The following is a 24,348-nucleotide window of genomic DNA, read 5'->3' on the forward strand; positions in this document are numbered from 1 at the left end:
CTTCCAATTCATGTAAAGAGCAAAGGTCATGTCTTTGAACGCTGGTCCTTGGTGCTGTGAGGCAACAGTGCTACCACCACACCACCAAGCTGCCAGTCCAGGATTTAAAAAGTGGGAAAGCTGTGACTACAAGGCCTCACACAGCATTTTCATTACGTTTCTGTCCTTGAGAGGTTAAACCGAATAAATAGCTTTTCTGCCTCTTATAACCCCAGTGATGTTCCTGTGGTTTGATGTATATAGTGCATCATATGTTGCACTATATACTTATGCATGTACATCTCTTTTTATGACTTCATAACTTGAGAGATATCAGCCGATGGTCATAAGCAGGATGAACTTTTACTGTAATACTGGCATCGAACTGATGATGGCTGAGAGGCTCCGCCTCTTGAGCAGCAGCCCTTAACGTATGATTAAATCTGAAACGCTGTCGGTCAGTAAGACGACTGAAGTTCGACCTTCTGTTTGGAAACGATGTCGTTTGTCCCTGTGGCACGTTGTCTATCCTTTTGTATGTCTGTTATTTATTCCTGCGGTCTTACTATGTATATTTTATTCCCGCACAGCTGCGGTGGAGCACCCACACTTATACATGCCAATGACAATAAAGGGCTATGCTGTTCCATTTCATCAAAGACAATAGAAATGAATGATAGAAGCCTCTCAGTGAAACACCATATGTTGAACTTTTATTTCATATTGTACATCAATACATCAGTGCAAAAGCAGCTAAACAAAGAGTGAAAAAACCTCAAAGTGAGAAGAAAGGATATTGTTGTAGATAAAGACAACCCACACACACACAAACTGAGTGACGCATCCACTACAGTCTCTTCCTCAGACGCAGAGGAGACTGCACATTCCACTGCCTCGGTCCAGGAGCCCTGAACAAACAACAGAGCTGCGTTTAAACAGTTCACACGTCCCGTGCATAGATCGCTGTAGTGTAATAGCAGCACAACAATGTGACAAAGCTAGCAGGCCTACAAACACCACAGAGCAAACAAACCCAACAATGTGTGACTCAGGTCTTCTGCAGTTTGCTGCCATGTTTCTGTAACTCTGTTCTTAGTAATCAGGTGTGGTCGTTTCCACAGTAATAACTAGTAACTTTGTTACTGCCTCGCTCCTGTCTTCACTGCTGTCGCTGTCCCAGTGTGATGCTGGATTGTGTGTGTGTTTGTCATGGTCATTAAGTGTAGTGCTCAGGCACTAAACCAGTTAATGCAGAACCAGCACTGAGTTAAACTAACACCAAGGAAAGAGAAGTGCACTCACTGGGCTTCACTCGATCGCACATGAAGCACGCTGCCCTCTTCACCTGCCGACACACACAAAACAGTGATTGTTATAAACAAGCTGAAGATAGTTTTCATTCACTACACAAAAAGCAGAGCGAACGTTGGCACCGTCAGCGCCTGGTCAGAAACCTACTTGTTCCCTGCTCACTGAGGATTGCGCTGAGTCCTTCATCAAAGGTCAAGTTGATTTTGACACCTAGTGGACAAACAGAGATGGGTCAGTCGAGGGTTTGTGGATTACATCATCAGTGAGATTATAACCAACAGAGTATGGTACCATAATGTAGTAAAGTACGGTGCAGAGTTTGGAGAGTGGAGCCACTCTGCTTCAGGTCCTCACTGAGCTCACAGCAGATACAAAGCTAACGACTGCACATCATATATTTATTGGTGAGAGGTCTGATACATGCTTATGCTTTTCTTTGTACAGCATGTCTCATTCACCCAACCATACCAACACTTTACATGTGCATGCATGGACCCGAGTGCAGACTTTTTAAAGTGTTCTGATCATTACTGCCCGCTCTGGTCCAATCCCGCAATATGTGTGTCCACCCCTGCCCATAGCTGCAGACACATTAATGATACTCTGCACGATGATGCACATTGAATGTGACATTTCTATAGAACAGCAGCAGAATAAATAAAAGCAAAACCAGCAAAGATCTCTCAGCTTTGAATCGTTAGTCAGTAAACTGAGGTTACAAACTAACCAGGGTGCCAGCAGTGCTACCCGTCAGGCTCCGCCTCCCATTGCTGTGGACAGTTCTTATGAATCATAACTTGCATCCATTATTGTTCTTTTAAAACAGCAAGAGTATACTTAAGCTAATTTTGCCATTTAAATCTGTAATGTGTTTTCCTTTTGGAGAAGTTGTCATTAGTTTGGTCCTGCGCAACAAAATCATAAAGCCAAACGTCGCTGCAGCCGTTCCACAGATTTCCTGCTTGGTGAAGGAGAATTACTCTTCTGTCTGTGAAGAACAGCAGGTGTGCTTCCTACTGTCAACACAAAGTTCAGCTCTTTACCTTCTGTGTTTAGAGGGATTTTAAATACCCAAATATCTCACTTTCCATTTTTTGTACTCTCCAACCTTCATTTTGGGACCTGCGTCTGTTTTAGCTGCCAGAGGCAACCTGGAACTTCTCTCTTACCCTTTGGTGTGCTGATGGCTCTGTCGCTGGCAGCTCCTTTAGCCATCACTAAAAAAGTCAAATGAAAACACCGTCACAATGGATCTCACACACAAAACTTGTGGGAATGCAGAGTGAGGATCTAACACTGCGTGCAAACAAGAATCAGACAGTAAGACCTGCTCACTGAGGTTACAACAACACAGAGGATAAAGTGCTACAAACATGTTTTACATGCTGTTTATGCATCGCTGGCCTCATTATGAAAGGACATTTATGGTTATGCCTGGACTCAGTCCCGTAACATATTTGTCCATCCGCGTCGTCCCTGACAGTAACCTCTGTTACAGAACAATACTGTTTTACTGTTTCACCACCCTGAGGCTAAACTAATGTGTCGAGCAGTGAACTTCAAAGATGAAAAGACTACATGGGCTACTTTTGTGCATACATTTGACAATTACTGCACCTGAACTCTTGGACTGAAATGCTGCTGCTGCCTTGTTTCAATAGAGTCACACTTCACGGTGAGATCAGTGAAAACGATGAAAACTGCCCTTCATTTACTGTTATAATAGAAGAATGTACAGTTCTGATGTTTGCAAGCTTCAAGCACTGATGAAAGTTTCTTCACATGTTTCCTTGACATGTGTTGCTTTCCTTGAGTTCCTCTCCACTTGGCAGACATTCAGGATAAATGACATTTGTTCAAAGCAGTGAACTGAACAGTACCTGTTCCTTCCAGAGCGATTGATTTAGACTGGACATCGTCCTGCCTCCTGGGTCCACGCACACTGACAGACACACACAGGAATTTCAGTAAGTTAAGCCGTAGCTTCACACTGTACTGAATTAAACCAGCTAAAGTTTACATCTGCTCACAAATATGAACTCGTAGATGTGGCCGGGTCATTTCCAGCACTTCTTCTTTTCTGTGTCTAAGACTAAATGTGAACCAAAGGCTCGGTCTGCCGGTGATTACTGGTCATATGAAGGAGCCCAAACAGCGATCTCAGATATGAATCAGACTCTACAGTAGAGTGTAAGTGCCTCATACTGCTGGAAGCCTACCGGTCAGTGAGTGCCAGTCTAGCAGTCTGGAGGTTTGGACGAGGTGGCTGCGGTGTGGCAAAGGTACACGGCAGCAGGGCCGTGGATCTGACAGGAGAGCGCTGGGCTGAACCCTGGGGAGGAACAACGATCATTCATATAATAAATAAATAGCTCAGACCATCAGATGATAAGAAGAACGTTCGTTTAGAGAAAATATTTCAAGGAACTTGTACAAAAGTGTGAGGACTGTGTTTCATTGTAACACAATCCTCGTGTCCTGTTCTTAGTGAGAACTTTCTGGAGTCACTTGCTGCTCCAGCAAACATGAACGTTAGCCTGCTGTTATTGGAGATTGGTCAACAGATCAACATCAAATCCACACTACCTGGATTATATTCATACTCAGTATGCAGAGATTAGCAGGCATACATTCAGTCTACAGAGGATGATCCACAGTGGCGTACAACCACGGGCTCCCCCTGTCTGCAGCTCAGCACCGACTCCTTTTCCCCAGAAGAACGTCCAGCATGTAGCAGCAGATTACTTAAACTCTATATTCATCTTCACAGACTGTCTGTTTCTGCTTATTTAGAAGAGGAAATGTCCCCTTAATTTATTAAAAACAAGCGCGCTCAGACGTCTGTAAACCCCACACAGGCAGCGTGATCTGAGCCTGTCAGACGATTGGAGCACAGCTGCAGGTTTTGGAAGCGAGCGAGAGGACGTTACCTGCAGTTTAGCACATTTGTATGCACAGAAAGTCTTTTGACAGTGAAATCAGTGGGTTCATAGTGGTTTGCACTGTGCTCTTACCTGGGCCTTTTTGCCATCTCCTGCCAGGCTGTCGTTGTCCAGCTGTTCCACTGTCGCTCTCTCCTTTTCTGCTATTTTCAGAGCAAACTCCATTTCAGCTGCCAGCTGCTCGTCTCCAGAAAGAATCTCCTTCACCTCATTACGGTAGTCCTGCATAGTCACCTGATGTCAGACACACAGAGGTTAATGCGGTTCCCTTCGCTACAATATTTTCTCTCTTAAGAGAGTAGAAACAGAAGCACAAACTGTTCTGCTGATGCTTTGCAGCTAACAGTGCTGTAAAGCTGTGGATTTTCCATAGTTCATGCAGATCATCAGTGAATATGATCATGCATGCTGGACTTACCTGCAGGTAGCCCACGAGATCTCTGAGAACAGGAGAGCGCTTCTGCTCCAGCAGGTTCTTCAGGCTAATGATGAGAGGAACAGTGTTCTCTATGAAGGCCTTCTTCCTAACCTGCGGATCAAAAGTACAGATTACCTTCAATCAATCTCAAATATTTCATCTGCTGAAATATAAAAACGTTAAAAGTTACATTTCGAGCGTCTTCATTATACTTGGTGCAGACAGTTTAGCCTGATGCATCTCTGAGGATGAAGACCTCTATACTTCACCGCTCAGATGGATATAAACAGCATTTTGCTCATTTGGTTCATAATCAGAGTCATCAGATTCAGAATCAACTTTGCGACAGCCTTCATCTTCAAATACAAATATTTTAAATAGTTCAGAGGTCAGTTTGCCCCGCAACGCAACAGGAAGGTTAGAGTTGTTCTTTGTTGTAGCCAAGAGCACCATTTCTGTAGACTACTGACAGAAATCAGAAGAAAGCTGTTCAGGCTGTGCTGGCAAAACAAACAAGCTTCATGTGTTTGAATCTAAACTTAAGGTTTAACTACTCGATGTTTGGTTTTGTGCTGTTGAAACAGATGATTCCTCCTCAGCAGAGTACGTGTCCTCACAGGGACTTCTGACTGAGCCAAATAAACTAAACAGTCAGCATCATTCTAGATGTAAATGACCTCCAACCTCTGGTAGACGCACAAAACACCACCAGTTTTTCTAAACGCTGCTTAGGGGAGCTACTGCTTGTGGTTACAGCATCCACACCACAGGTGGGGATGTCCTTACAGTCCAGGCCTAGCCGACCATTTGAAGTGGCAAACAACAGTGTTTGTGTGAATGTGGCATGTTGAGTACAGAGTAGAAAAGCGCTCTATAACAATCAGTCCATTTACCAAAACCACTTTATAGTCACTGCATTGGTTATTGCATGCAGGACATATGCCATCACCACAAGCTCACGAGCATTAACACTGGTGCTTTGAGCCACGGCAGACTCGCTGCAGTCTTCTCTAGAAGAAACGCTGCTGCCATGCAGGAAGTAGCTGCTGTCGGCTCGCTGGCATCCTGTAACCTGGGAATCTTTGAGCTCCGGTACTTTCAGATACAGAGCTCCTGTGTGGATGAATTCAAACTGGCTCTGCTGAGAACACCAGGTTACAAAATTGAGTAACACACTGGTAATGGGCGGTGCTAGGCATCGCTCGAAGTGTGTGTCATTTTATGGAAAGCCTAGTTTAGTGTCCTACAGTTGTATAGGTCACATAACATGTGTTATCTAACAGCTGTTTGTGTCGTTGTTACTATAAATGATCACGTGGTCTCCTGTGACTAAACAGCTGGTGACAGGAAGACTTGTTGAGCAGAACCAGGATGAAGGAGGCAAACCAACTGCCTCAGTAAGCTGAGATGAGTAGGAAGAGGAACAAAGGAACCAAATGCATTTTAAATGTAGAGAACTCGTCACCTGTGACACCACTTTCTTCTGTGCAGCCTGCAGAACAGCTTTGGCCATGGTGGCCATGTTCTCCTCCTCTGCTTCCTCCCCTGCAGCAGCGCCTGCTGAACTACATATGGTCTGCAGCTTAAACTCTTTAAGGCTCAAGATGTTGAAAGTCTCTGACAAAATGTTAGCGCCATCTGCATCCAGGGGCAGCTCTTCATCAGCAAAGCACGCTGATGTAGGAGGAGGTAAGAATATAAAAAGACAAAGGTTCTGGTTAATAGTGCTTTAACAACAGGCCCAACTCTGAAAAGAAAAACCTAAAACTTTACTTTTAAGTTTACCTAAAATGGTCTGGTTGATCTTGTTGGTGATGTTGAAGCGCTGAGCGTCTGTAAAGTGCTCCAACAGGAAGCAGTAGATTCGAAAGCGTTTCTCACGGTACTGTTCTCCTTTTAGGGAGAAGTGAACGCGTTCTCTGCGTGGATGTTCAAAGAAAAGGAATAAACTCAACAAACATGTCGTGACGTGAGGAAACAGCAAGGAGAAATCAAGCTGAGCGGGGTCATACCTCTCGCTTTGGGAGAATTTGTTGTAGGACTTGTGTTTTGTGTAGGAGTTGAAATGGAAGATGCACTCAATGAAGTGCTGGCTGAACATTTCTGGGTTCTTCTTCAGCAGCAGGTGGAGCAGGCAGTATTCAGTGAGACTAAACGGAGGTAAAACATACCAGCCTCGGTCTTGTGAAAGCAGCTTTACGGACACCAACATTCAAATACGGACTATAGTGAGGAAAACAAACGCTCCTCGTGCTTCAGACACACAAGCCACAGCCTGAAACCTGCTCCTACGCACGAATCAACCAGACTTCCTATTAACGTGTTTGCTGAGTGCGTAATCTGTCGTGAATGCCAGTCGGGGATTCAAAAATGAATGGATTTGCGGTTGCATACCCCACTTTCACGTCCTGTCCGTGTATGCACAGTATGAATTACCTGACGATGGCAGGGACCGGGTCAACGAGAGCCACCATGAAGTCAAAGAAGAGGGAGCCCTTCCATTTCACAAATTCTTCCTAAAACGTAGTCATGAGAAAACCAAAAAGAGGTGGCGCTGAAGTCCATCCATGTTTAACATGTCAAAGTAACGTCACAGCTGTAATTTGCTTCATTTTCCATTACATAATCCTGAAACGGGCATCATCTGACCATTGCTATGAACGTCTCAAAAGAGCACTGCTTACAGAAGTATGGTGACATTAAAGACAGCAACTCACCTGCAGCAGGTTGGTCAGCATGATGAGAGTCTGCTCTCTGATGACAGCGTCTTTGTCTCGCAGACAAGCAGAGATGTTGGGAATGTAGTGATCCACCATGTTGGTATATCGCACGCACAGATCACACATTATCACAACCACGTTGCTGCGTACTGAAACCTCTGTGCCAACCTCCAACTCCCTGGCAAACACGGGCAGGTACTTTTGGGCCAGTTCTTCACTCTGCAGGGCCAATTTACCTGAAGCACAGTCACAAACAAACACTTAGGCTCATGGCTCGGAGTGAAGAGTCAGAGCTAAACTTGGAGGACGCACACGCCTCACCTAAAGTGATGACTCCATGGGCTCTTACTCTGGTAGGCAGCCAGTTTGCTTTGAACTGGGAAAGAGGCAGTGAAGCTGGCAGCTCAGTCTGGCACTCTGTCAAAGATGGAATAAGACAAACAGGTTAGCAGAGCCTTCTAACCTGGCCGTGCCCTGGACAGTACAAGACTTCGTGGTCGTCCAACTGGGCACATTCAAAATGTCACCTGACACCAGCAGCTGTGCTGTTGTCTCTGGAGACGTTCACTCACACACAGTATGCATTTTAGCATCAGTCTTTCCTACCTGCCAGTTTCTCAGAATGTGTTGTGAGCACAGATTCCACTAGCAGCACTGTCCTCTTGTTAACTTTGGCAGGACACTGAAGTGATGCCACACCCAGAGTGTGGAGATGTTTCACCTGAAAGAGAAAACGTTCCCCGTCCATCAGAGCCACAAGCGCTGCACGGCTGATCACATGTTGGTTTTCAGACGTGCGCCGTGGCGTTTTCATCATCGGATTTTTGTTCTTCCTGAATGAAGTTTTGATAAAACTGTCATCACACCACAAACATTAAAGAACAGGCTGGATCTGTTTCATGCCTCGCAGTTCTTCATCTCACGTTTTCTTAAGCGTGAGGATTACTGAACAATTCCTGCCTTGAAAAGTTCACCCCAAAACCCAAAGGCTTCATTCCTTGCAGAGTTTTAATAGCTATAGAACTATGCAGTGATCTAATAGGGTGCAATGTGTGTTAGGCGGCAGCCAAGGGCGCAGGATCCCTGGCTAGGCTGCCAATTCGGTCATGGAACATCGGCTCCTTCCTCATGGGAGAGGTTGAGCGATACCAGCTATATCTACCTGGTCTCATCTTAACCCACGGCTCGGGCTCTGGAGCCAGCCTCAGAGAGGGGCTGGACTCTGTCCCAGTTTGGAGTTGGCGAGTGTGAGAGGTGGTGGGCTGCAGTGGGTATCCATGAGTGAGAACCCAGTCTGCCAGACGGGGTGGTGGTTCTCATCTTTGAGAAAGAGGACCAGAGGATGTGCTCCAACTACAGGGGAATCCCGCTCCTCAGCTTCCCTGGACAGGTATGCACCCTGCTGCTGTGGATCAGCTCCTGTACAGAGGGAGAGCTTGGTCTGCATTACGGGCAATAAGTTCGACTCTTCCAGTGGGTGGTGGACTCCAGAGCTGCCCTTTGTCACCGTTCCTTTCATAACTTTTACTTGACAGAGTATCTGTGCGCAGCCAAGTGGTGGAAGGTTTCTCCCTCATGTCTGCTTTTTGTGAATGATGTGGTCCACCCCACCAGGTGGGGACCTCCAGCTCGCACTTGAGCCGTTCACGGCTGAGTGTCAAGTGGTGGATGCTAAAATGAGCACCTCCGAGGATGGAGTGCCCACTCTGGGTCAGGGACAAGTTGCTACCCCATGTAGAGGAGTTCATGTATCTCGGATCTTGTTCCACTGAGGGATGAGGGGCTCAGCAGCTGCAGTGATGCAGGCGTTCTGTCTGTCATGAGAAAGAGACAGCTGAGCATAAAAGCAGAGCTGTTAGTTTACCGGTCGATCTACATCCCTACCCTCACCTATGGCCACGAGCTGTGGGTAGTGACTGAAAGAACAGGATTGTGGGTACAAGTGTCAGAAATGAGCTTTGTCTGAAGGGTGACTGCTCCCTTAGAGATAGGGTGAGAAGTTCAGCCATCCAAGAGAGGCTCAGAGTGTACAACGCCTTCGCATTGAAAGCAGCCAGGTCAAGTGGTTAAGGTATCTGATTAGGATCCTCCTGGGCGACTTCTGGGTGAGCTGTTCTGGGCAGGAGGCGGCCCCGGGGTAAACCCAGGGGCCAGCCCAGAGATCATCTTTTGCAGCTGACCTAGCTATTCCCCGAGGCGAGCTAGAAGAGGCTGGCTGAGGAGAGCGAGGCTTGGGTTTCTATCACTAGGCTGCTGCTTTGTAAATAAGTGTTAAGAGATCAATTGTTCTTGTCTAGCTGTCATTCCAGAGAGAACAGCACAAGATACTGAGGGTTGCAGAGTATGTGTCAACACCACTGAACATAAGTTCAAAGTGAAAGTTTACCTTTCTGCCACAATCATAAGGACATTTCTGGAGTAACGAGGACAAGTCTGCTAAGAGTTTATTCTCACCATCAGCTCCTCGTCGAGGTTCTGAGCTCCATTGTCAGTTAGGATTATGCTGGCCAAATATGACTCGCAGGCAGACACCAACTCCCCACAGCGCTGGTTCAGGAAAGCCTGACAAAAACACAAGACACACTCACAGTGGGCGTCAGTCATATCGGATTCAAACTTTGAGCAGGAGTTTGGCACTGCCTGCTTCCTGCTGCAACTTACAAGGTTAACTGTTCTTGTGTTTGATCCTCATCCAAACAGGATGGAGACCAACAACTGTTTCTGTTACTGAAAACAGGATTTCAATGCTGTCATAAAGTACGTCAGCCTCTGAAGTATAGATGTCTCTAACCTGAGTCTGCTTGATGTCTTCACTGCAGCCAAACTGATAAAGAGTCTGAACAGCAGAGCTGATCACCTCCAAAGGCAAAGTGAAAGTCTTCAACCAAGACATCAGATCAGCTGCAGAGAGACGGTGAGAGAGACTGAGTCACAGCATTTCTCTCAGTAATCCCCCGCCATCTGTCCCCTTACTCAACCTACCGACGACCCTTTCCTTTGTGTCTTCATTTAAATGCACGGCAATGTCTCCCATCACACACAGGATGTGACAGCATGTTGTTGCGTTTACATCCTTTGATCTAAGAGGAGACAATCAAATCATTAATACATTTATCTGCAAATAGCAAAGCAGTGATCGCTAAAAACATTAACATTAAGAGACTGACTTGTTGTTAGTGAGAAGTGATTTATGACCATTTACACTTGGTGTCACCCTCGACCATTTTACAGGGTGTGTTTGGGGATTTGTTAACCCTCTGCAGAGTCTAGCCTCTGTTTCAACTTGTGTCAGAAGTGCAAAAGTATTATTATTTTTATTGTGTTGATAGGCCAAACCTCAGATAAATAATTTACACCATGTCTTATGATACATACTGTCATCGGATTTGGTGCAGGAAGAAACAGTTAAAAAAAGATCTCCTAAGAAGTAGTTTACTTCAAGTACAAGAAAAAACCAAGACAAAAACATGTCAGAGAAAAATCCACCATGTCAGAAATGATATGGCAGCACATGGTGTCTGGTTGCTGACAGGGAGGCAAAGATTGAGCGAGTGATGGTGGTGAAAGAGTTTTGTGTTACACAAGAAGATGTAAACACAGCACAGATTCCTGTGTTTCCCGCGTCTGCTGACAGTGGCCACAGCCACTCTCCAAAACATCAACTCTTTGCTGTCCAAACCTTAAACCAACCACAATAACATCACATCTCCCAGAGAGGGGAAAGGTGAGTGTTCCTTCTGCGTCACACGTCACCCCCTCCTTACAACGGGATACATTTGTTTGTATGCGCACAAAGCCTATCATGCATCAGTCTACCCCCGTGTACAGTGTTGCTCTTCACCTTCTTTGTTTTGTTTCCAAAAAAGCCCACAATACACAGCAGGGCTGCAGGTTTTTTTATTAAATGGTGGAACTGAGTTTGCATCCAGAAGGTGGAGTGAGAACAAAACAAAAACAAAGAAAGGTTTGCAGATTTCACCATTTTCCACCAAATTACAGGCCAGATTATAAAGGGCTCATTTTAATTCACATAAACGTGGCAGACTGATTTGGACTTGCCCACCTGACCATCTTGTCCCAGGCGTCCAGAATCTTGCCATGAGGCAGTCTGGAGGATGAAGAAACAACCTTGGAGAGCAGCAGCCAGGCTCCGGCAGCATGATCAGCCTCAGTATGTGAGATCAGGTTGGAGACAAATAACGGGGTGAACTTCTTCTGTTTGGACCAGATGGTGAAGGCCTTGCTAAAGTAACGACTGGAGACCGGGTACAAACACATTCAGTATTTAACATTAAACATGTTGTTTCGTACGAGACAAACGCTGGGCTGGCTTCACCTGAGCTTCTGGCACTGGTGACACAGTAGGCCCAGCAGCTCCCACATCAGCCTCTGACTGGCATCCAGGTGGCAGCCAGCAGAGTACGGTTTGACCTGACTGAGCAGCACCTGGTCCAGCGCCTCCAGGGCCTTGTCTTGCACCGAGGTCTCAGAGTCCGCCACAGCTGGCACCACCCCCTGCAGCCACGCCTTTTGCACCACACTGCACTCTGGTTTAACCTGGCAGAGAGACGTTAGGGTTAGATCTCACCCACGGTCACTTCAGTGACCGTCCCATCAGCATGTGGCTCCACTCACACTGAGCAGGTCCCCCACACACTGCAGGGCCTTCTTTTTCACAGACACAGATGGGTCTCTGCAGCGCTCTGACAAAGTCTGAAGAGTCTCCCAACTCATGGGGATCACGTCATGTTTCAGGAGACCCAGCAGGGCCTGTGCAGGAAGAGCACACAAGTCAGCCTGGGAACATGCAGATATTCAACCCGCCCCCCCACAAGAAATGACTTCAATCTAAATCGTGGCTGCTGCTGGTTAAGTTCAGCTCCAGGTACCTGCAATGCTGCTTTCCTCACATTAGTCTTTGAATCCTTCACACGCCGCAGGAGGAGGGCCAAATTCTCTTTTGCTGCATCAAATACAGAAACTATGTGATTCACTGACCTCCAGGGTCCAGACCATGAAAAACACATGAATGAAAACAAACACGTGACAAAAGTGATTTAAATGTGTGTTAGCCTTGTGACAACCTGGCAACCTTGTCCAGGGTATACCCCGCCGCTCGCACCGTCACGTACACGATAAGATATTAAAGCTATTCAATAATAGAAAAAGGATAGACTGATGGAAGCTCTCACCATAACAAGCAGCGCTGTCAGTGCTGCTCAGCTCCACAGTCCTGAATGGAAGAGTGCGGTAGGTTTTCAGAGTGTGCTGGGTACTGAGAGTCCCTGAAACAGTCATATCAACAACACCATTAAGTACAGTCATAGTCAACACAGTAAGAGTTATGTCAGTGAAACAAAAAATAGTGTCGTCTTTACCAGGGCTCAGGCGAACACCACCTGAGATGCAGTAACATCCTTTATTTTTGCACTTTCCTGTTGTGCTAGCTCCAGGCTGCGTGCAGGTCGGAGATATTTATGCGGAAACCTTTGTTTTCTTTACAGAACGAGAGAAATAAGCCCTGCAGTCACAGCTCTCTTCAGGTCCAGTCGGCTTTAGGGCTGGACTTTGACTGGACCACTGCAACAGCCTGATGCTTTAATGAGAAAACAGGTCCTTCTGGCAGGAACCAACTTCTCTGCATTAATGTGATAAATTCTCAAAATCGCTCCTTGCACCCGGGTTAAGAGCTTACGTGTTGTTTCTGGCAGCTCCTTACACTTTGAAACACACTAATAATATCGTATATATAAGTAGTCAGCTATGCCCATCTCTCACAGCTCACAGTGTGAAGAAACCCTGAATTGGATAAGTGGAAAGAGATGGATGAACTATGACCTCTAAGATGTAGCTCACGTGGTTTCTGCTCATGTTCTGACCTCAGGGTGAACGGAAACGTAGGTTTGCACGCACTGCTTCTGCATGTTGTTTCAGTGTTTACTGATCTCAGGCTGAATTCAAACTGAAGTTTAGAACTGATAAAAGCTTATACTGTCTCCTAGCCATGGCTGTATACACCGAGTCATTATGACACTCTTAGAAATTAGCTGGAAAACGGCCTCAATGTACAGGCTGCCTGATCCATATCAAAATGACACTTTAAAACTGTTGTACTGCCGGCACTACATTCCTCAGGTGTGTGTACGTAGGCCACCTGCTACTGCTATTATTAGAGTCTTTAGATAAGCTATCAGCTATGGGAATTGTCATAATGGATCTCTGTCAAAGTGGGGTCAGAGCGTGACACTGAAGGTCACTTTCTTCATGTTTTGTGGTCCTGTGACAAAGTTTCCACCTTTTCCCAGGATATATAATACCTGTGAGATTCACAGAGAGCCAGACTGTGGCTTTTGTTTTTTAACCTGACTACAGGAAATATAACAAAAACAAACTTTACCTTCTGTGATTTCACCTTCCAGCACCGTCTGGGTTCCAGCTTAACCGAGCAGAGAGGAAACACAACAACTTTAATGATTTCGTTTGAAGGCCTGTGTCTTTACTGTACTCCTGTGTGTGAGGGTGTCTCACTGGCAGAGAAGAGGTTGTGGATGGCTCTGGTGGCATTGAGAGAAGGCAGCTCCAGGCACTGAGCCAGGCAGTTCAGAGCATGGCCCTGGACAGTGGGAGATTCATCCATCCGTCGAGCAAAGAGCAGGTTCTGGATAAGGGAGCTGTGCATCAGGAAACAAACAAGGTCCGGATCTCGACACTCCTCCGGTCTTCTCTCTGGCTGCTCCAGCAAAACCATCACCACATCCACAGAGAACAGCCGGTGCACCATCTGTAGAGGCCATCGCAGTCAGTACCACTGACAGAAGGTGATGAAGCTCACTGACATTTAGCTAAGTTCAAACATGCTCCGAGTATCACACAGGAGGGTGGACACACTCTTTTTAAAGTGGCTTAAAAAACAGGCTCTCTGAGTTTTATCCTGATCTTTGAACGTGTGCTTCAACTTCAGCAAAGTCGCAGAAATTTATGGAGACACTAAACATTTGTCTGTGACACTGAAATCATTTGAGCAGCTGTTTGACTTAAGCTGAAGATCATTGATGAGACAGAAACCTGCAGCGGCTACGCCAGTGTCAGGAAGTGAAAGCATTTCTCAGACAGTTAAAGTAAAACCTTACCTTTGAGCTTCTGGAGAAGTTACACAGCCACTTAATGAAGCAAGCATAGTCTTCACTTGCCATCTGAGACGTCAGCATACCCACAGCCTGAGCTCCATGGCTTCGATACTCATTCTTTTCAACCATCTGTGTATCAGCACAACACAAACATGAATGATAACAATGCAACTTTGTTGTTGTCACATTGTACATTTTAAGCTGCAGAAAGTTTCTGAACGTTTGCAGAAAGTGAATTTATGCCGAGTGTTTGCTGGAGAATTCACCTGGAAGCAGATGTGCTGGAGGAGGATTTGCAGGAAAGGCAGTGCCAGCTGCTTCAGCTCGTCCACAAGATGACTGCAAATATAAATATAGAAATCTTTCACACATCTGCTCTCCAAGGTTCAGAAACATCCCTGAACAGTCACGATCCCAGACATCTTCAAGTGACACATTAGCGCCGGTCCTTAAAGCTGCAGAAAGTAGAGGAGAGACTAGGATGCTCTGTGTGTGTGCACATACTGAAACTGATGCCTCTAACAATGTGAACAATCAGTATTTCTACCAATGGTCAGATATGAACAGGTCTAAATGTTTTTGGGGCGACCGTGGTTCAGGGAGTTAGGAAGCTCATCTGTAACCGGAAGGTCACCGGTTCGATCCCCTGCTCGCTCTGTCCTGGTCGTTGTGTCCTTGGGCAGCTGTGGCTACAACTGTGGCTGCCTGCACCAGTGTGTGAATGTGAGAGTGAAGGAAAAGTGGAAGTGAAGCGCTTTGGGTGCCTTGAAAAGCGCTATATAAATGCAATCCATTATTATTATTATTAGGATAGATTAGATAGAACTTTATTAATCCCTCGGGTGGGTTCCTCTGGGAAATTCGATTTCCAAAAAAGCACAGCACATATATACATATACATATATACATATACATACACACACACACACACATATACATACACATATACACACACACATATATATATATATATATACATATACATATATATATATATACATATATATATATATATACATATACATATACATATATATATATATATACATATACATATACATATACATATACATATACATATATATATATATATACATACATATACATATACATATATATATATATACATATATATATATATATATATATATATATATATATATATATATATATATATATATATATATATATATATATATATATATGTATATATATATATATAAAAAAAAAAACACCCAGCACGCCCCTGCGGGCGGTTTATCCTTCAAGCTCGGGTCCTCTACCAGAGGCCTGGGAGCTTGAGGGTCCTGCGCAGTATCTTAGCTGTTCCCAGGACTGCGCTCTTCTGGACAGAGATCTCCGATGTTGTTCCCGGGATCTGCTGGAGCCACTCGCCTAGCTTGGGAGTCACCGCACCTAGTGCTCCGATTACCACGGGGACCACCGTTACCTTCACCCTCCACATCCTCTCGAGCTCTTCTCTGAGCCCTTGGTATTTCTCCAGCTTCTCGTGTTCCTTCTTCCTGATATTGCTGTCATTCGGAACCGCTACATCGATCACTACGGCCGTCTTCTTCTGTTTGTCTACCACCACTATGTCCGGTTGGTTAGCCACCACCATTTTGTCCGTCTGTATCTGGAAGTCCCACAGGATCTTAGCTCGGTCATTCTCCACCACCCTTGGGGGCATCTCCCATTTTGACCTCGGGACTTCCAGGTTATACTCCGCACAGATGTTCCTGTACACTATGCCGGCCACTTGGTTATGGCGTTCCATGTATGCCTTGCCTGCTAGCATCTTGCACCCTGCTGTTATGTGCTGGATTGTCTCTGGGGCATCTTTACACAGCCTGCACCTGGGGTCTTGCCTGGTGTGATAGACCCCAGCCTCTATGGATCTTGTGCTCAGAGCTTGTTCTTGTGCTGCCATGATTAGTGCCTCTGTGCTGTAGAGTGCTTTGAGTACTCGGGGAGAGTAGAAAAGCGCTGTATAAGAATCAGTCCATTTAAGCTCTTTACCTTACAACAAAAATAAACTAGAATTGAACTAAATTCTCTCTGGACACTTTCCAAAGACTGGTTCAGTTAACGGGCAACTCTAAACCAGCCACAGACATGAATCTGTATCTCTGAGATAGACTGGTGACCTGACCCCGTCTCTCAGGGTGGGGGACTGAAGCCTAACCTGTCTGCCATAAGATGAGAGAGGCTCCCATAGACGGAAAAAGGGCTCCTTTAAAGACAAGCCTTCATTAACAAAACTATAGTCATCATCAAAATCAATTCAAAAACTGAAACAGATCACAGGTTTAAACCTTTTCTTTCCAACATCCACCACGATGAGATGTAGACAAGTAAAAAGTATCAGATCAATATTAAAACAAAACTATTTACCAGACAAACTGGATGGCCTGGTCACGAGTAGCGAGGACGGTCTGGCTCGGTACGAGGAGGGACGGCTTCCCAGTGTTGCCCTTTTTCATCATCAAAATCACGTAGAGGAGCTGGTGGAACACCCTCCTCAAGGACTGGATGGCACAACAGATAAACTCCATTAAAGAAGACATGATACGTTTGAAGACTCTGGTGGGAACGTAGCACATGGGTCTCATCCCTCAATAAATGCTGAAGTCACGTTATTTTGCAGCAGTCTGTGAGAGCATTTTAACATTTTCTCAGTTGAATTTTTCTCCGAATCGTGTCACAGCTTGTTTGTTCTGTTGGCTTCATCGGGTGGTGTTCATTCCATTACATACTGTTTGCCCCTTTGGATCCCACTGGAACAGGAGGAAGACCGCATTATCCACCAACTGCACTGAAGACATGATCAACTTCCTCTCCACAGGTTTTAAGAAATCACATTCAAATTTAGTAATAGCTCGAGCTGATTTAATTTTGGGTCAAGGTCACACGAAAAGTGAAAACAAATAAAAACTTCATATTACCCGACATTTTAAACTTCATGTCGATATCCCAGGACTTGGGGTTGGATTGCATTTGACTATGACCTTCAATGTTAGCATCCAGGTCACAAAAATATTCTGCAAGCCATATCAAGTACAATTTATCATATGAAAGGGCATGCAGAGAGCTGTATGAAGCAACTCCTCTTTCTATGCCTGTATGTCCTATAGTTCAGCAAAAATCATCAGTATTTTTTGAAAATCTCACGTTTTCACAGCTTCTATATGTCAGAGACATTTAGGCTCTTTGAGAGACTAAAGAGTTGGTCCGGTGGAGTGAAACACTGCTTTCCACTCCTGAGTCTCCTGACGCTTTGCCAGAATTGCTTCAAGGAAGTCAGAAAGTCTTGTTCCATAGCCTGACTGCCTCTCACGCCCAAGTTTCTGCTTCAAGCACCAGCCAAGGTGCTTGCTGTTTGGCCTGCCCATACTCATCAGCTGCCTCCAAAGTCCCACAGGCTAACCATGTCCAGTAGGACTCCTTCAGCTTGATAGCTACTTTGATTCAGGGATTATCGCCACGACGAGCACCAACTACCTCGCAGCTGCCTCAGCAATGGAGGTGCAGAACATGGTTCAGTTGGAGTCCACGTCCCCAGCCTCATTCATAATGCTTCCAAAGTTGTGTCTGAGCATTCCCAGCACACCCTCACCATACGTTTAGGTGCGAACACCACTCTGCTTCAGATCAGCCAGGCCTTGCTCCCAGGTCTCATGGTCACTGCTCACGTGAGCGTTGAAGCCCCCCCCTCAAATACCCCACTCACTAAACTTAAGAAGGCTAACTGATGTTCGGCGCATAAGTGCAAACAGTCAGGATCCATTCACTGAACTGAAGAGGCAGGGAAGCAACCTAGTGGGGAAGCTAGTCCAAATCTTTGAATGCAGCCATAAAAACAATATTTCTACAGTGTTATGACGACATCTACTGAGATAGTTTATAAGTAGTGTACGGGATCTTACTTCTTTCTGGTCTCCATGTTTTGGCAAGCAAAGCAGCTGTAGGCCGTAGAAAGCCATCTCTGGAATGCTCCTTAGTTTGGTAACGTCTCTGTGCAGAAATTACACAACTATCACAGTTTGTTCTGATACATTAAAAAAAAAGACAAAATAAGCAAGAAAACTCACTGTTCAGCAGCAAAAGCTGGTTTGCCAGTGGTGGGTTCAAAGTAAAGCAGGTTACTGAAGATCTGGACAAAGAAAAGGATTCGCTGTGAAAACCTGCAGGTTCCACAGTGTGAAACGAACCAGGTGTGCAGATACAACCAGGTGGTACCTGCATACAGTGGATCATGGTCTGAGGACTGTCTTTTAGTGGAAATGTTTGCAGAAGTCTCAGTAAGCTTTGAACCAGGAGAGCTACAGCATCTCTGATCCTCATCAGGTCCTTTCCAGAAAGATGAACTTCCTCTTCCTCCTCATCCTCCTCCTCCATTTCCATCTGATAATAACACATAGGTCTGATCATAAATGTGTTCCACCAGAGAATACGTTTACTCACCTTCACACAACTTTAGCAACAAAAAGATCAGTACCGTTTATTGGTTTGTTTTTCTCTTCAGAAAGTTTTAAGAAAATGAAATGAGGAATAATTAATGAAAATTCCTTCTCGGTGTTGTATTAGCTCCCACATTAAGTCAATCGGACAGTCTGAACAAAAGAAATTCAACACTTAGATGGACCTAGTTATGAAATGAGTGTCTCAAAGTCACTATTCAGCCATCACATTGCAATGATCCTTGGGAGTGTACCTCTGGACTGTCTTTCCTCTGTGGTCTGGAGCGTTTTCCCTCCGTCTGAGAACTCTTCAGGTCTTTTTTGCGTTTCTTTTCAGAATCCTGAGGCCAGCAGTGACGGGTCAGGTCCAAACATGTGTCCAACAAAACTTCATGAAAAACCTTGTTGGAAATGCTCCCTAGAAACAACAATAGAGAGAGCCAGACACACTCACACCGCTTACCCAAGCAAACATCTTTTATTGTCCAGTTTTCCTAAGCTCGTGTGAATTGTAGCCTCAGTTTTTTATTCTTAGTCAACAAGAGCGACACCCATCGTTATCTGCTGCTGCTTTAGCACGTCAGCTTCAAGGTTCAACAGGTTGTGTTCAGAGAACTTCCACTTCCTGGATTTTATTTTCTTTTTGTCATTTTTGAACCACTTACACTTACAGTTCAGTTTTGAATATTACATAAAAAATAAACAACACAAAGTGTTTTTGAATGGCAGGTATGCAGAAACGTGTGTATGGGCAGAAATCTGTGCCATCAGACACTGAATTTGAATAAGTTCAATTTGAATTTGAATTGCTCAGATTGAATCTGAATTGTAACTTGAATAAATGCTTTTGAAAACTGAATTTGAATTAGTCTAATTTGAAATTGAATTTATGGTTTGAAAATGAATTGATTTGCTTTAAAACTGCATTTTATCCTTTAAAAATTCAGTTCTCTGATAATTTCAGTTTCACTTCTCACCATTCAATTTCAGTTCCAAAATTCAGTTTTTTGGAACTTACATCCGGTTCCGGTTCAAGCGCAGATTAATAGAACTACGTTTTACTAGCGGACCGAAAGTGTTACTGACGGGAATCTACAGCGTCTTGAGCTGAATTAAGACTTCAGAAGTCATTCGTCATGTCGAATGACCAGCGGATAAACTCTCAGGTTGGTAATAAATGTACTACATGTATAAGAACAAGCGTCATGTTAACAAATGATAGCCGTAAGGTAACTTTTATGCTTATTGTAGCTGCTAGCTAAAAGCGCTAATTTAGCGTAGTTTGCCCTGAATTCAGCTTTGACAACAAATATGATCGACTGTTTCTAGTAGAATTCCAGAGTTGTCATCTTGGACCCTCTCAGAGTACCCCCTCTGTATGCTTGCAGAGACCCCTACAGTAGGGAAACATGCAAAACGGTGTCCAAACCTTTGTGTTTTAGCTTTATTTATGTCTTACACAGCATCCCAACTCTTTAGCTAACTTAATAACTTTAGCTAAAGTGAATAGTTAGTCTAATTCATTAGTGCATTAGTGTGAGACCCTGCATCGTGACCTACGAACTTCTAACCCCTGCGAGTCAATCGTACAGTTTGAGCAGAAGCTGAATCGCGTGACTGAAAAAAATCGCACAGTGTCTGCCCAGCATAAGACATAAATAAAGCTAAAACACAAAGGTTTGGACACCGTTTTGCATGTTTCCCTACTGTAGGGGTCTCTGCAAGCATACAGAGGGGCACTCTGAGAGGGTCCAAGATGACAACTTTGGAATTCTACTAGAAACAGTCGATCATATTTGTTTGTCAAAGCTGAATTCAGGGCAAACTACGCTAAATTAGCGCTTTTAGCTAGCAGCTACAATAAGCATAAAAGTTACCTTACGGCTATCATTTGTTAACATGACGCTTGTTCTTATACATGTAGTACATTTATTACCAACCTGAGAGTTTATCCGCTGGTCATTCGACATGACGAATGACTTCTGAAGTCTTAATTCAGCTCAAGACGCTGTAGATTCCCGTCAGTAACACTTTCGGTCCGCTAGTAAAACGTAGTTCTATTAATCTGCGCTTGAACCGGAACCGGATGTAAGTTCCAAAAAACTGAATTTTGGAACTGAAATTGAATGGTGAGAAGTGAAACTGAAATTATTCGAGAGCTGAATTTTTAAAGGATAAAATGCAGTTTCAAAGCAAATCAATTCATTTTCAAACCATAAATTCAATTTCAAATTAGACTAATTCAAATTCAGTTTTCAAAAGCATTTATTCAAGTTACAATTCAGATTCAATCTGAGCAATTCAAATTCAAATTGAACTTATTCAAATTCAGTGTCTGATGGCACAGATTTCTGCCCATACATGTGCATGTAGCACAGAGCCATGGCTCAGTGTCTAAACGAGTCTCACAGGCCTGAGTGTGTCCAGATAGCTTCCTAGAAATAAGTCACAGGATAGACAAACAGACACACACACACACACACTCCTTGAAAATTAAGACATCTATACCAACGTTAGAATTTACAGTCAATAAGCAGTGACAATCATCTCATCAACGTTAGTTCCACCTAGCTCCAAGAACCGAGAGACTTGTAGTTACTTCCATTTCAACTTTCCTTACCTGGAGTTCTCAGAAGTAATAGGTACACTGAGGCTGCACACAGGCTGTTCACCCTCTGGTGGCCACTGGCCACTTTAGACTTTCCTGCCAGGACAAAGAAGGACAGCACAGCCACCACAGACTTGACTGATATGCCACTCTCCACCAGAACTGCCCAGACACTCTGCAATGCAAGATAGGAGACAGTCAGCTGACTGCTACCTTCAGATGGTGAAACAGACACTACAGACTACAGGAAGACTTTAGACTGAGCAACTGCAAGCGCTTCAAAGAGCCACAAAAACTAATTTGCTTACCTGTGAAGCTCCATCACTGCCTGCAGACTGATATTGATCAGCATGTGCCAGTAAACACTGGTACAGGGCTGTGAAAGACTTCTCTCGCCTGGCTGTAAGTTCCTCTTCTATAGTTTTATCCAGTGGTTTCCTTTCAGTAAACTCCACTTCCCACACCGCGTCCACCCAGGCTAGAAAAAGAAAGAATAATATTATCTCAAACATGTAAATAGAACTGAAATAACAAGAGAAAAAAAACTTAAAAACATCAAGTTTTTGTGAAAATCTCTGTCAACACAATGTTTATGCTTGAAAAGGAGTAGATGAGTTTTTTTTATTTTAAATTACATCATTTACATGTTTAACTACATCCAAGTCTACACTCAGCTCATAAACCAAAACAACAACAAACTACACTTTACATAAACTAAGCACTCTGTGTAAACACCCATTAAATCTCTGAGCTTTGTAAAAATGATCTCTTATATCACAAAATCACTGACTTTCATTTACTGCTACTTTTAATACGTTTGCCTGTCAAATGTCAGACGAGCCGATGTTTTCTGTCTGCCATGAATCCACAGATATTAAGTTCATTACAACTGCTGACTATAAGATTTGACGACAATCTGAATATTCAGCTGCTTTATTTAATGGCAGATAATCTACACTAATGTCGCTTCACGGTACATCTCTCGGCTCAATGACCCAGGAAACAGCTCCGTTAACAACCAAGTTTGACAGACCGCCGGGTGTTCAGTAAACCACATTTCGATAACAGACAAAAGAGTTTTACCTTCTGGGACATCATTTAACCGAAGAAACTGCAACGCAGATATCAGATCCATCTTATTTTGGTTTGTCTTTTTCTTTCTCGCTTAATTCGCCCGCCCAAATATAAAAACTCCGGACATGCGCACTAAAGTCTTCGTTTTATTTCTTTTCCTGGTTATCAGCCTCAGTGTTCAATACTGCCACCTGCTGGGCTGGAATAGTTAGTTATTATTTTTTAATTTGCAAGAAAAGTTAAAACTGGTCGCAAAGTTTCAAACTAGTTTATTGGAACATGAACTAGTTCATAACAGTTTTAATATGACTAATACTAAAGTCATATAGATAGTTTCAACTGATAAATAATAATGTGCAAAGAAGGTATTTATAATACACACTATATTCCCAAAAGTATTCACTTTTCTGTCTTCACATGCATATAAACTTGAGTTATATCCCATTCTTAATCCATAGGGTTTAATATGATGTCAACTAACCCTTTAACAACTCTTCAGCAAAGGCTTTCCACAAGGTTCAGAAGTGTGTTTGTGGGAATGTTTCACCATTGTTTATGGGCTCAAATTATGCTCATGAAAATTTTGTACTTGTAAATCAAATGTGTACCGTATTTTCACGACCATAAGACGCACTGTACTAAAAGGCGCAGTCTCAGTTATGTGTGCCATTACTGTATTTAACACACACATAAGGCGCACTGGATCATAGGGCGCATACAAGTACCGTATGCGTATTGAAAAATAAAGCGGGAGCAAACCTGAGTTCGGTACCTTACTCACATTTTTATTACCAGTAATCGTCATCATCAACAACACACAAGCATACAAGTGTGCAGATGTACTCATTGTATTTTTATATCTTGTGAGGGCCAGAAAGTTTGATCAACTTTAATGTTATAAATTGTGGACAAAAAGGTGAGAAGGATTCTCCTCCCTTCATGGTTCATCCAGCTGTGGACACACCTCTCCCAGACACTGAAGGTAGAAACACTCCTGCAACAAATACACCTGTGCTTACATCATTATAGCTCCTACTACAGCTTCCTCCTTCATCCTGATGCATTTATGGAATAGAGAAATCCTTCAGCATGGACTATTGAAACTGCTTTTTAGAAAACAGGCAGGAAGAAAAGACGAGGAGTCACAAATGAGACGAGCCTACTGACTGAACTTCATTTGTTTATTTTAAGCTGTTTGCGTGTCATCAGACAGTGAAGCAGACTGATCAACTGTGTCAAGATAGAAATAACAAACTCTCTGAATCACTGTTGATCTTCAGGTAAGAGCCGTTTCTGTACCGTGTCTGGATCTGATTGGTACTTATCAAAAAGGTGAAAGGTATTCATTCAGTTACTTATAAACAACTTTTCAGATGTCTTGCGGAGCAATGAGAGATTAGAAATAGCTCTATAATTACTGATTACAAATGGATCTAAGTTACTTTTCTTAGCTAGCAGTGTGATTACACCACAATGGAGAGAAACCGTGAAAATGCCAGCAGTTGATAATAATAACATAAATTAATATAAGTCTATGTGGCAGGGGTGTGGTCTCTGGCTTGCTGCCCTCCTTCACTATTTAAACATACAGAGAGGAAGAAGATGATCACCTCGAGCAGTCACACCTGCCCTCTCTGCCACACCTCACCACTGCCTGAGAGCTCACTGTAACACAGGCCAGAGACCACGCCCCTGCCACAGTCTATAAG

The 24,348-nt window shown here is 44.0% G+C and overlaps 1 protein-coding gene across 1 annotated transcript; it reads right to left on the bottom strand.

The window, feature by feature from the left end:
* Positions 1-666: 666 nt before the first annotated feature.
* Positions 667-22,771, bottom strand: ncapd3 (non-SMC condensin II complex, subunit D3). Its single transcript, XM_026190549.1, has 35 exons — positions 22,649-22,771; positions 21,874-22,043; positions 21,578-21,740; positions 19,212-19,375; positions 18,737-18,901; positions 18,589-18,650; positions 18,424-18,511; positions 16,892-17,025; positions 14,764-14,836; positions 14,501-14,626; positions 13,899-14,151; positions 13,768-13,806; positions 12,563-12,655; positions 12,260-12,333; positions 12,006-12,140; positions 11,707-11,927; positions 11,434-11,625; positions 10,353-10,450; positions 10,162-10,271; positions 9,825-9,932; positions 7,977-8,091; positions 7,692-7,787; positions 7,368-7,606; positions 7,087-7,166; positions 6,663-6,800; positions 6,436-6,569; positions 6,116-6,324; positions 4,651-4,761; positions 4,305-4,466; positions 3,510-3,622; positions 3,171-3,232; positions 2,460-2,507; positions 1,438-1,500; positions 1,282-1,324; positions 667-887 (listed from the first exon to the last, which is right to left on the bottom strand). The coding sequence occupies exons 1-35, from the start codon at positions 22,698-22,700 to the stop codon at positions 827-829; spliced, it is 4,194 nt and encodes a 1,397-aa protein (XP_026046334.1). The 5' UTR covers positions 22,701-22,771; the 3' UTR covers positions 667-826.
* Between the last annotated feature and the right edge of the window lie 1,577 nt (positions 22,772-24,348).

This window comes from Astatotilapia calliptera, chromosome 13, assembly GCF_900246225.1.
Source record: "Astatotilapia calliptera chromosome 13, fAstCal1.2, whole genome shotgun sequence".
In the NCBI taxonomy this organism is placed as follows: domain Eukaryota; kingdom Metazoa; phylum Chordata; class Actinopteri; order Cichliformes; family Cichlidae; genus Astatotilapia; species Astatotilapia calliptera.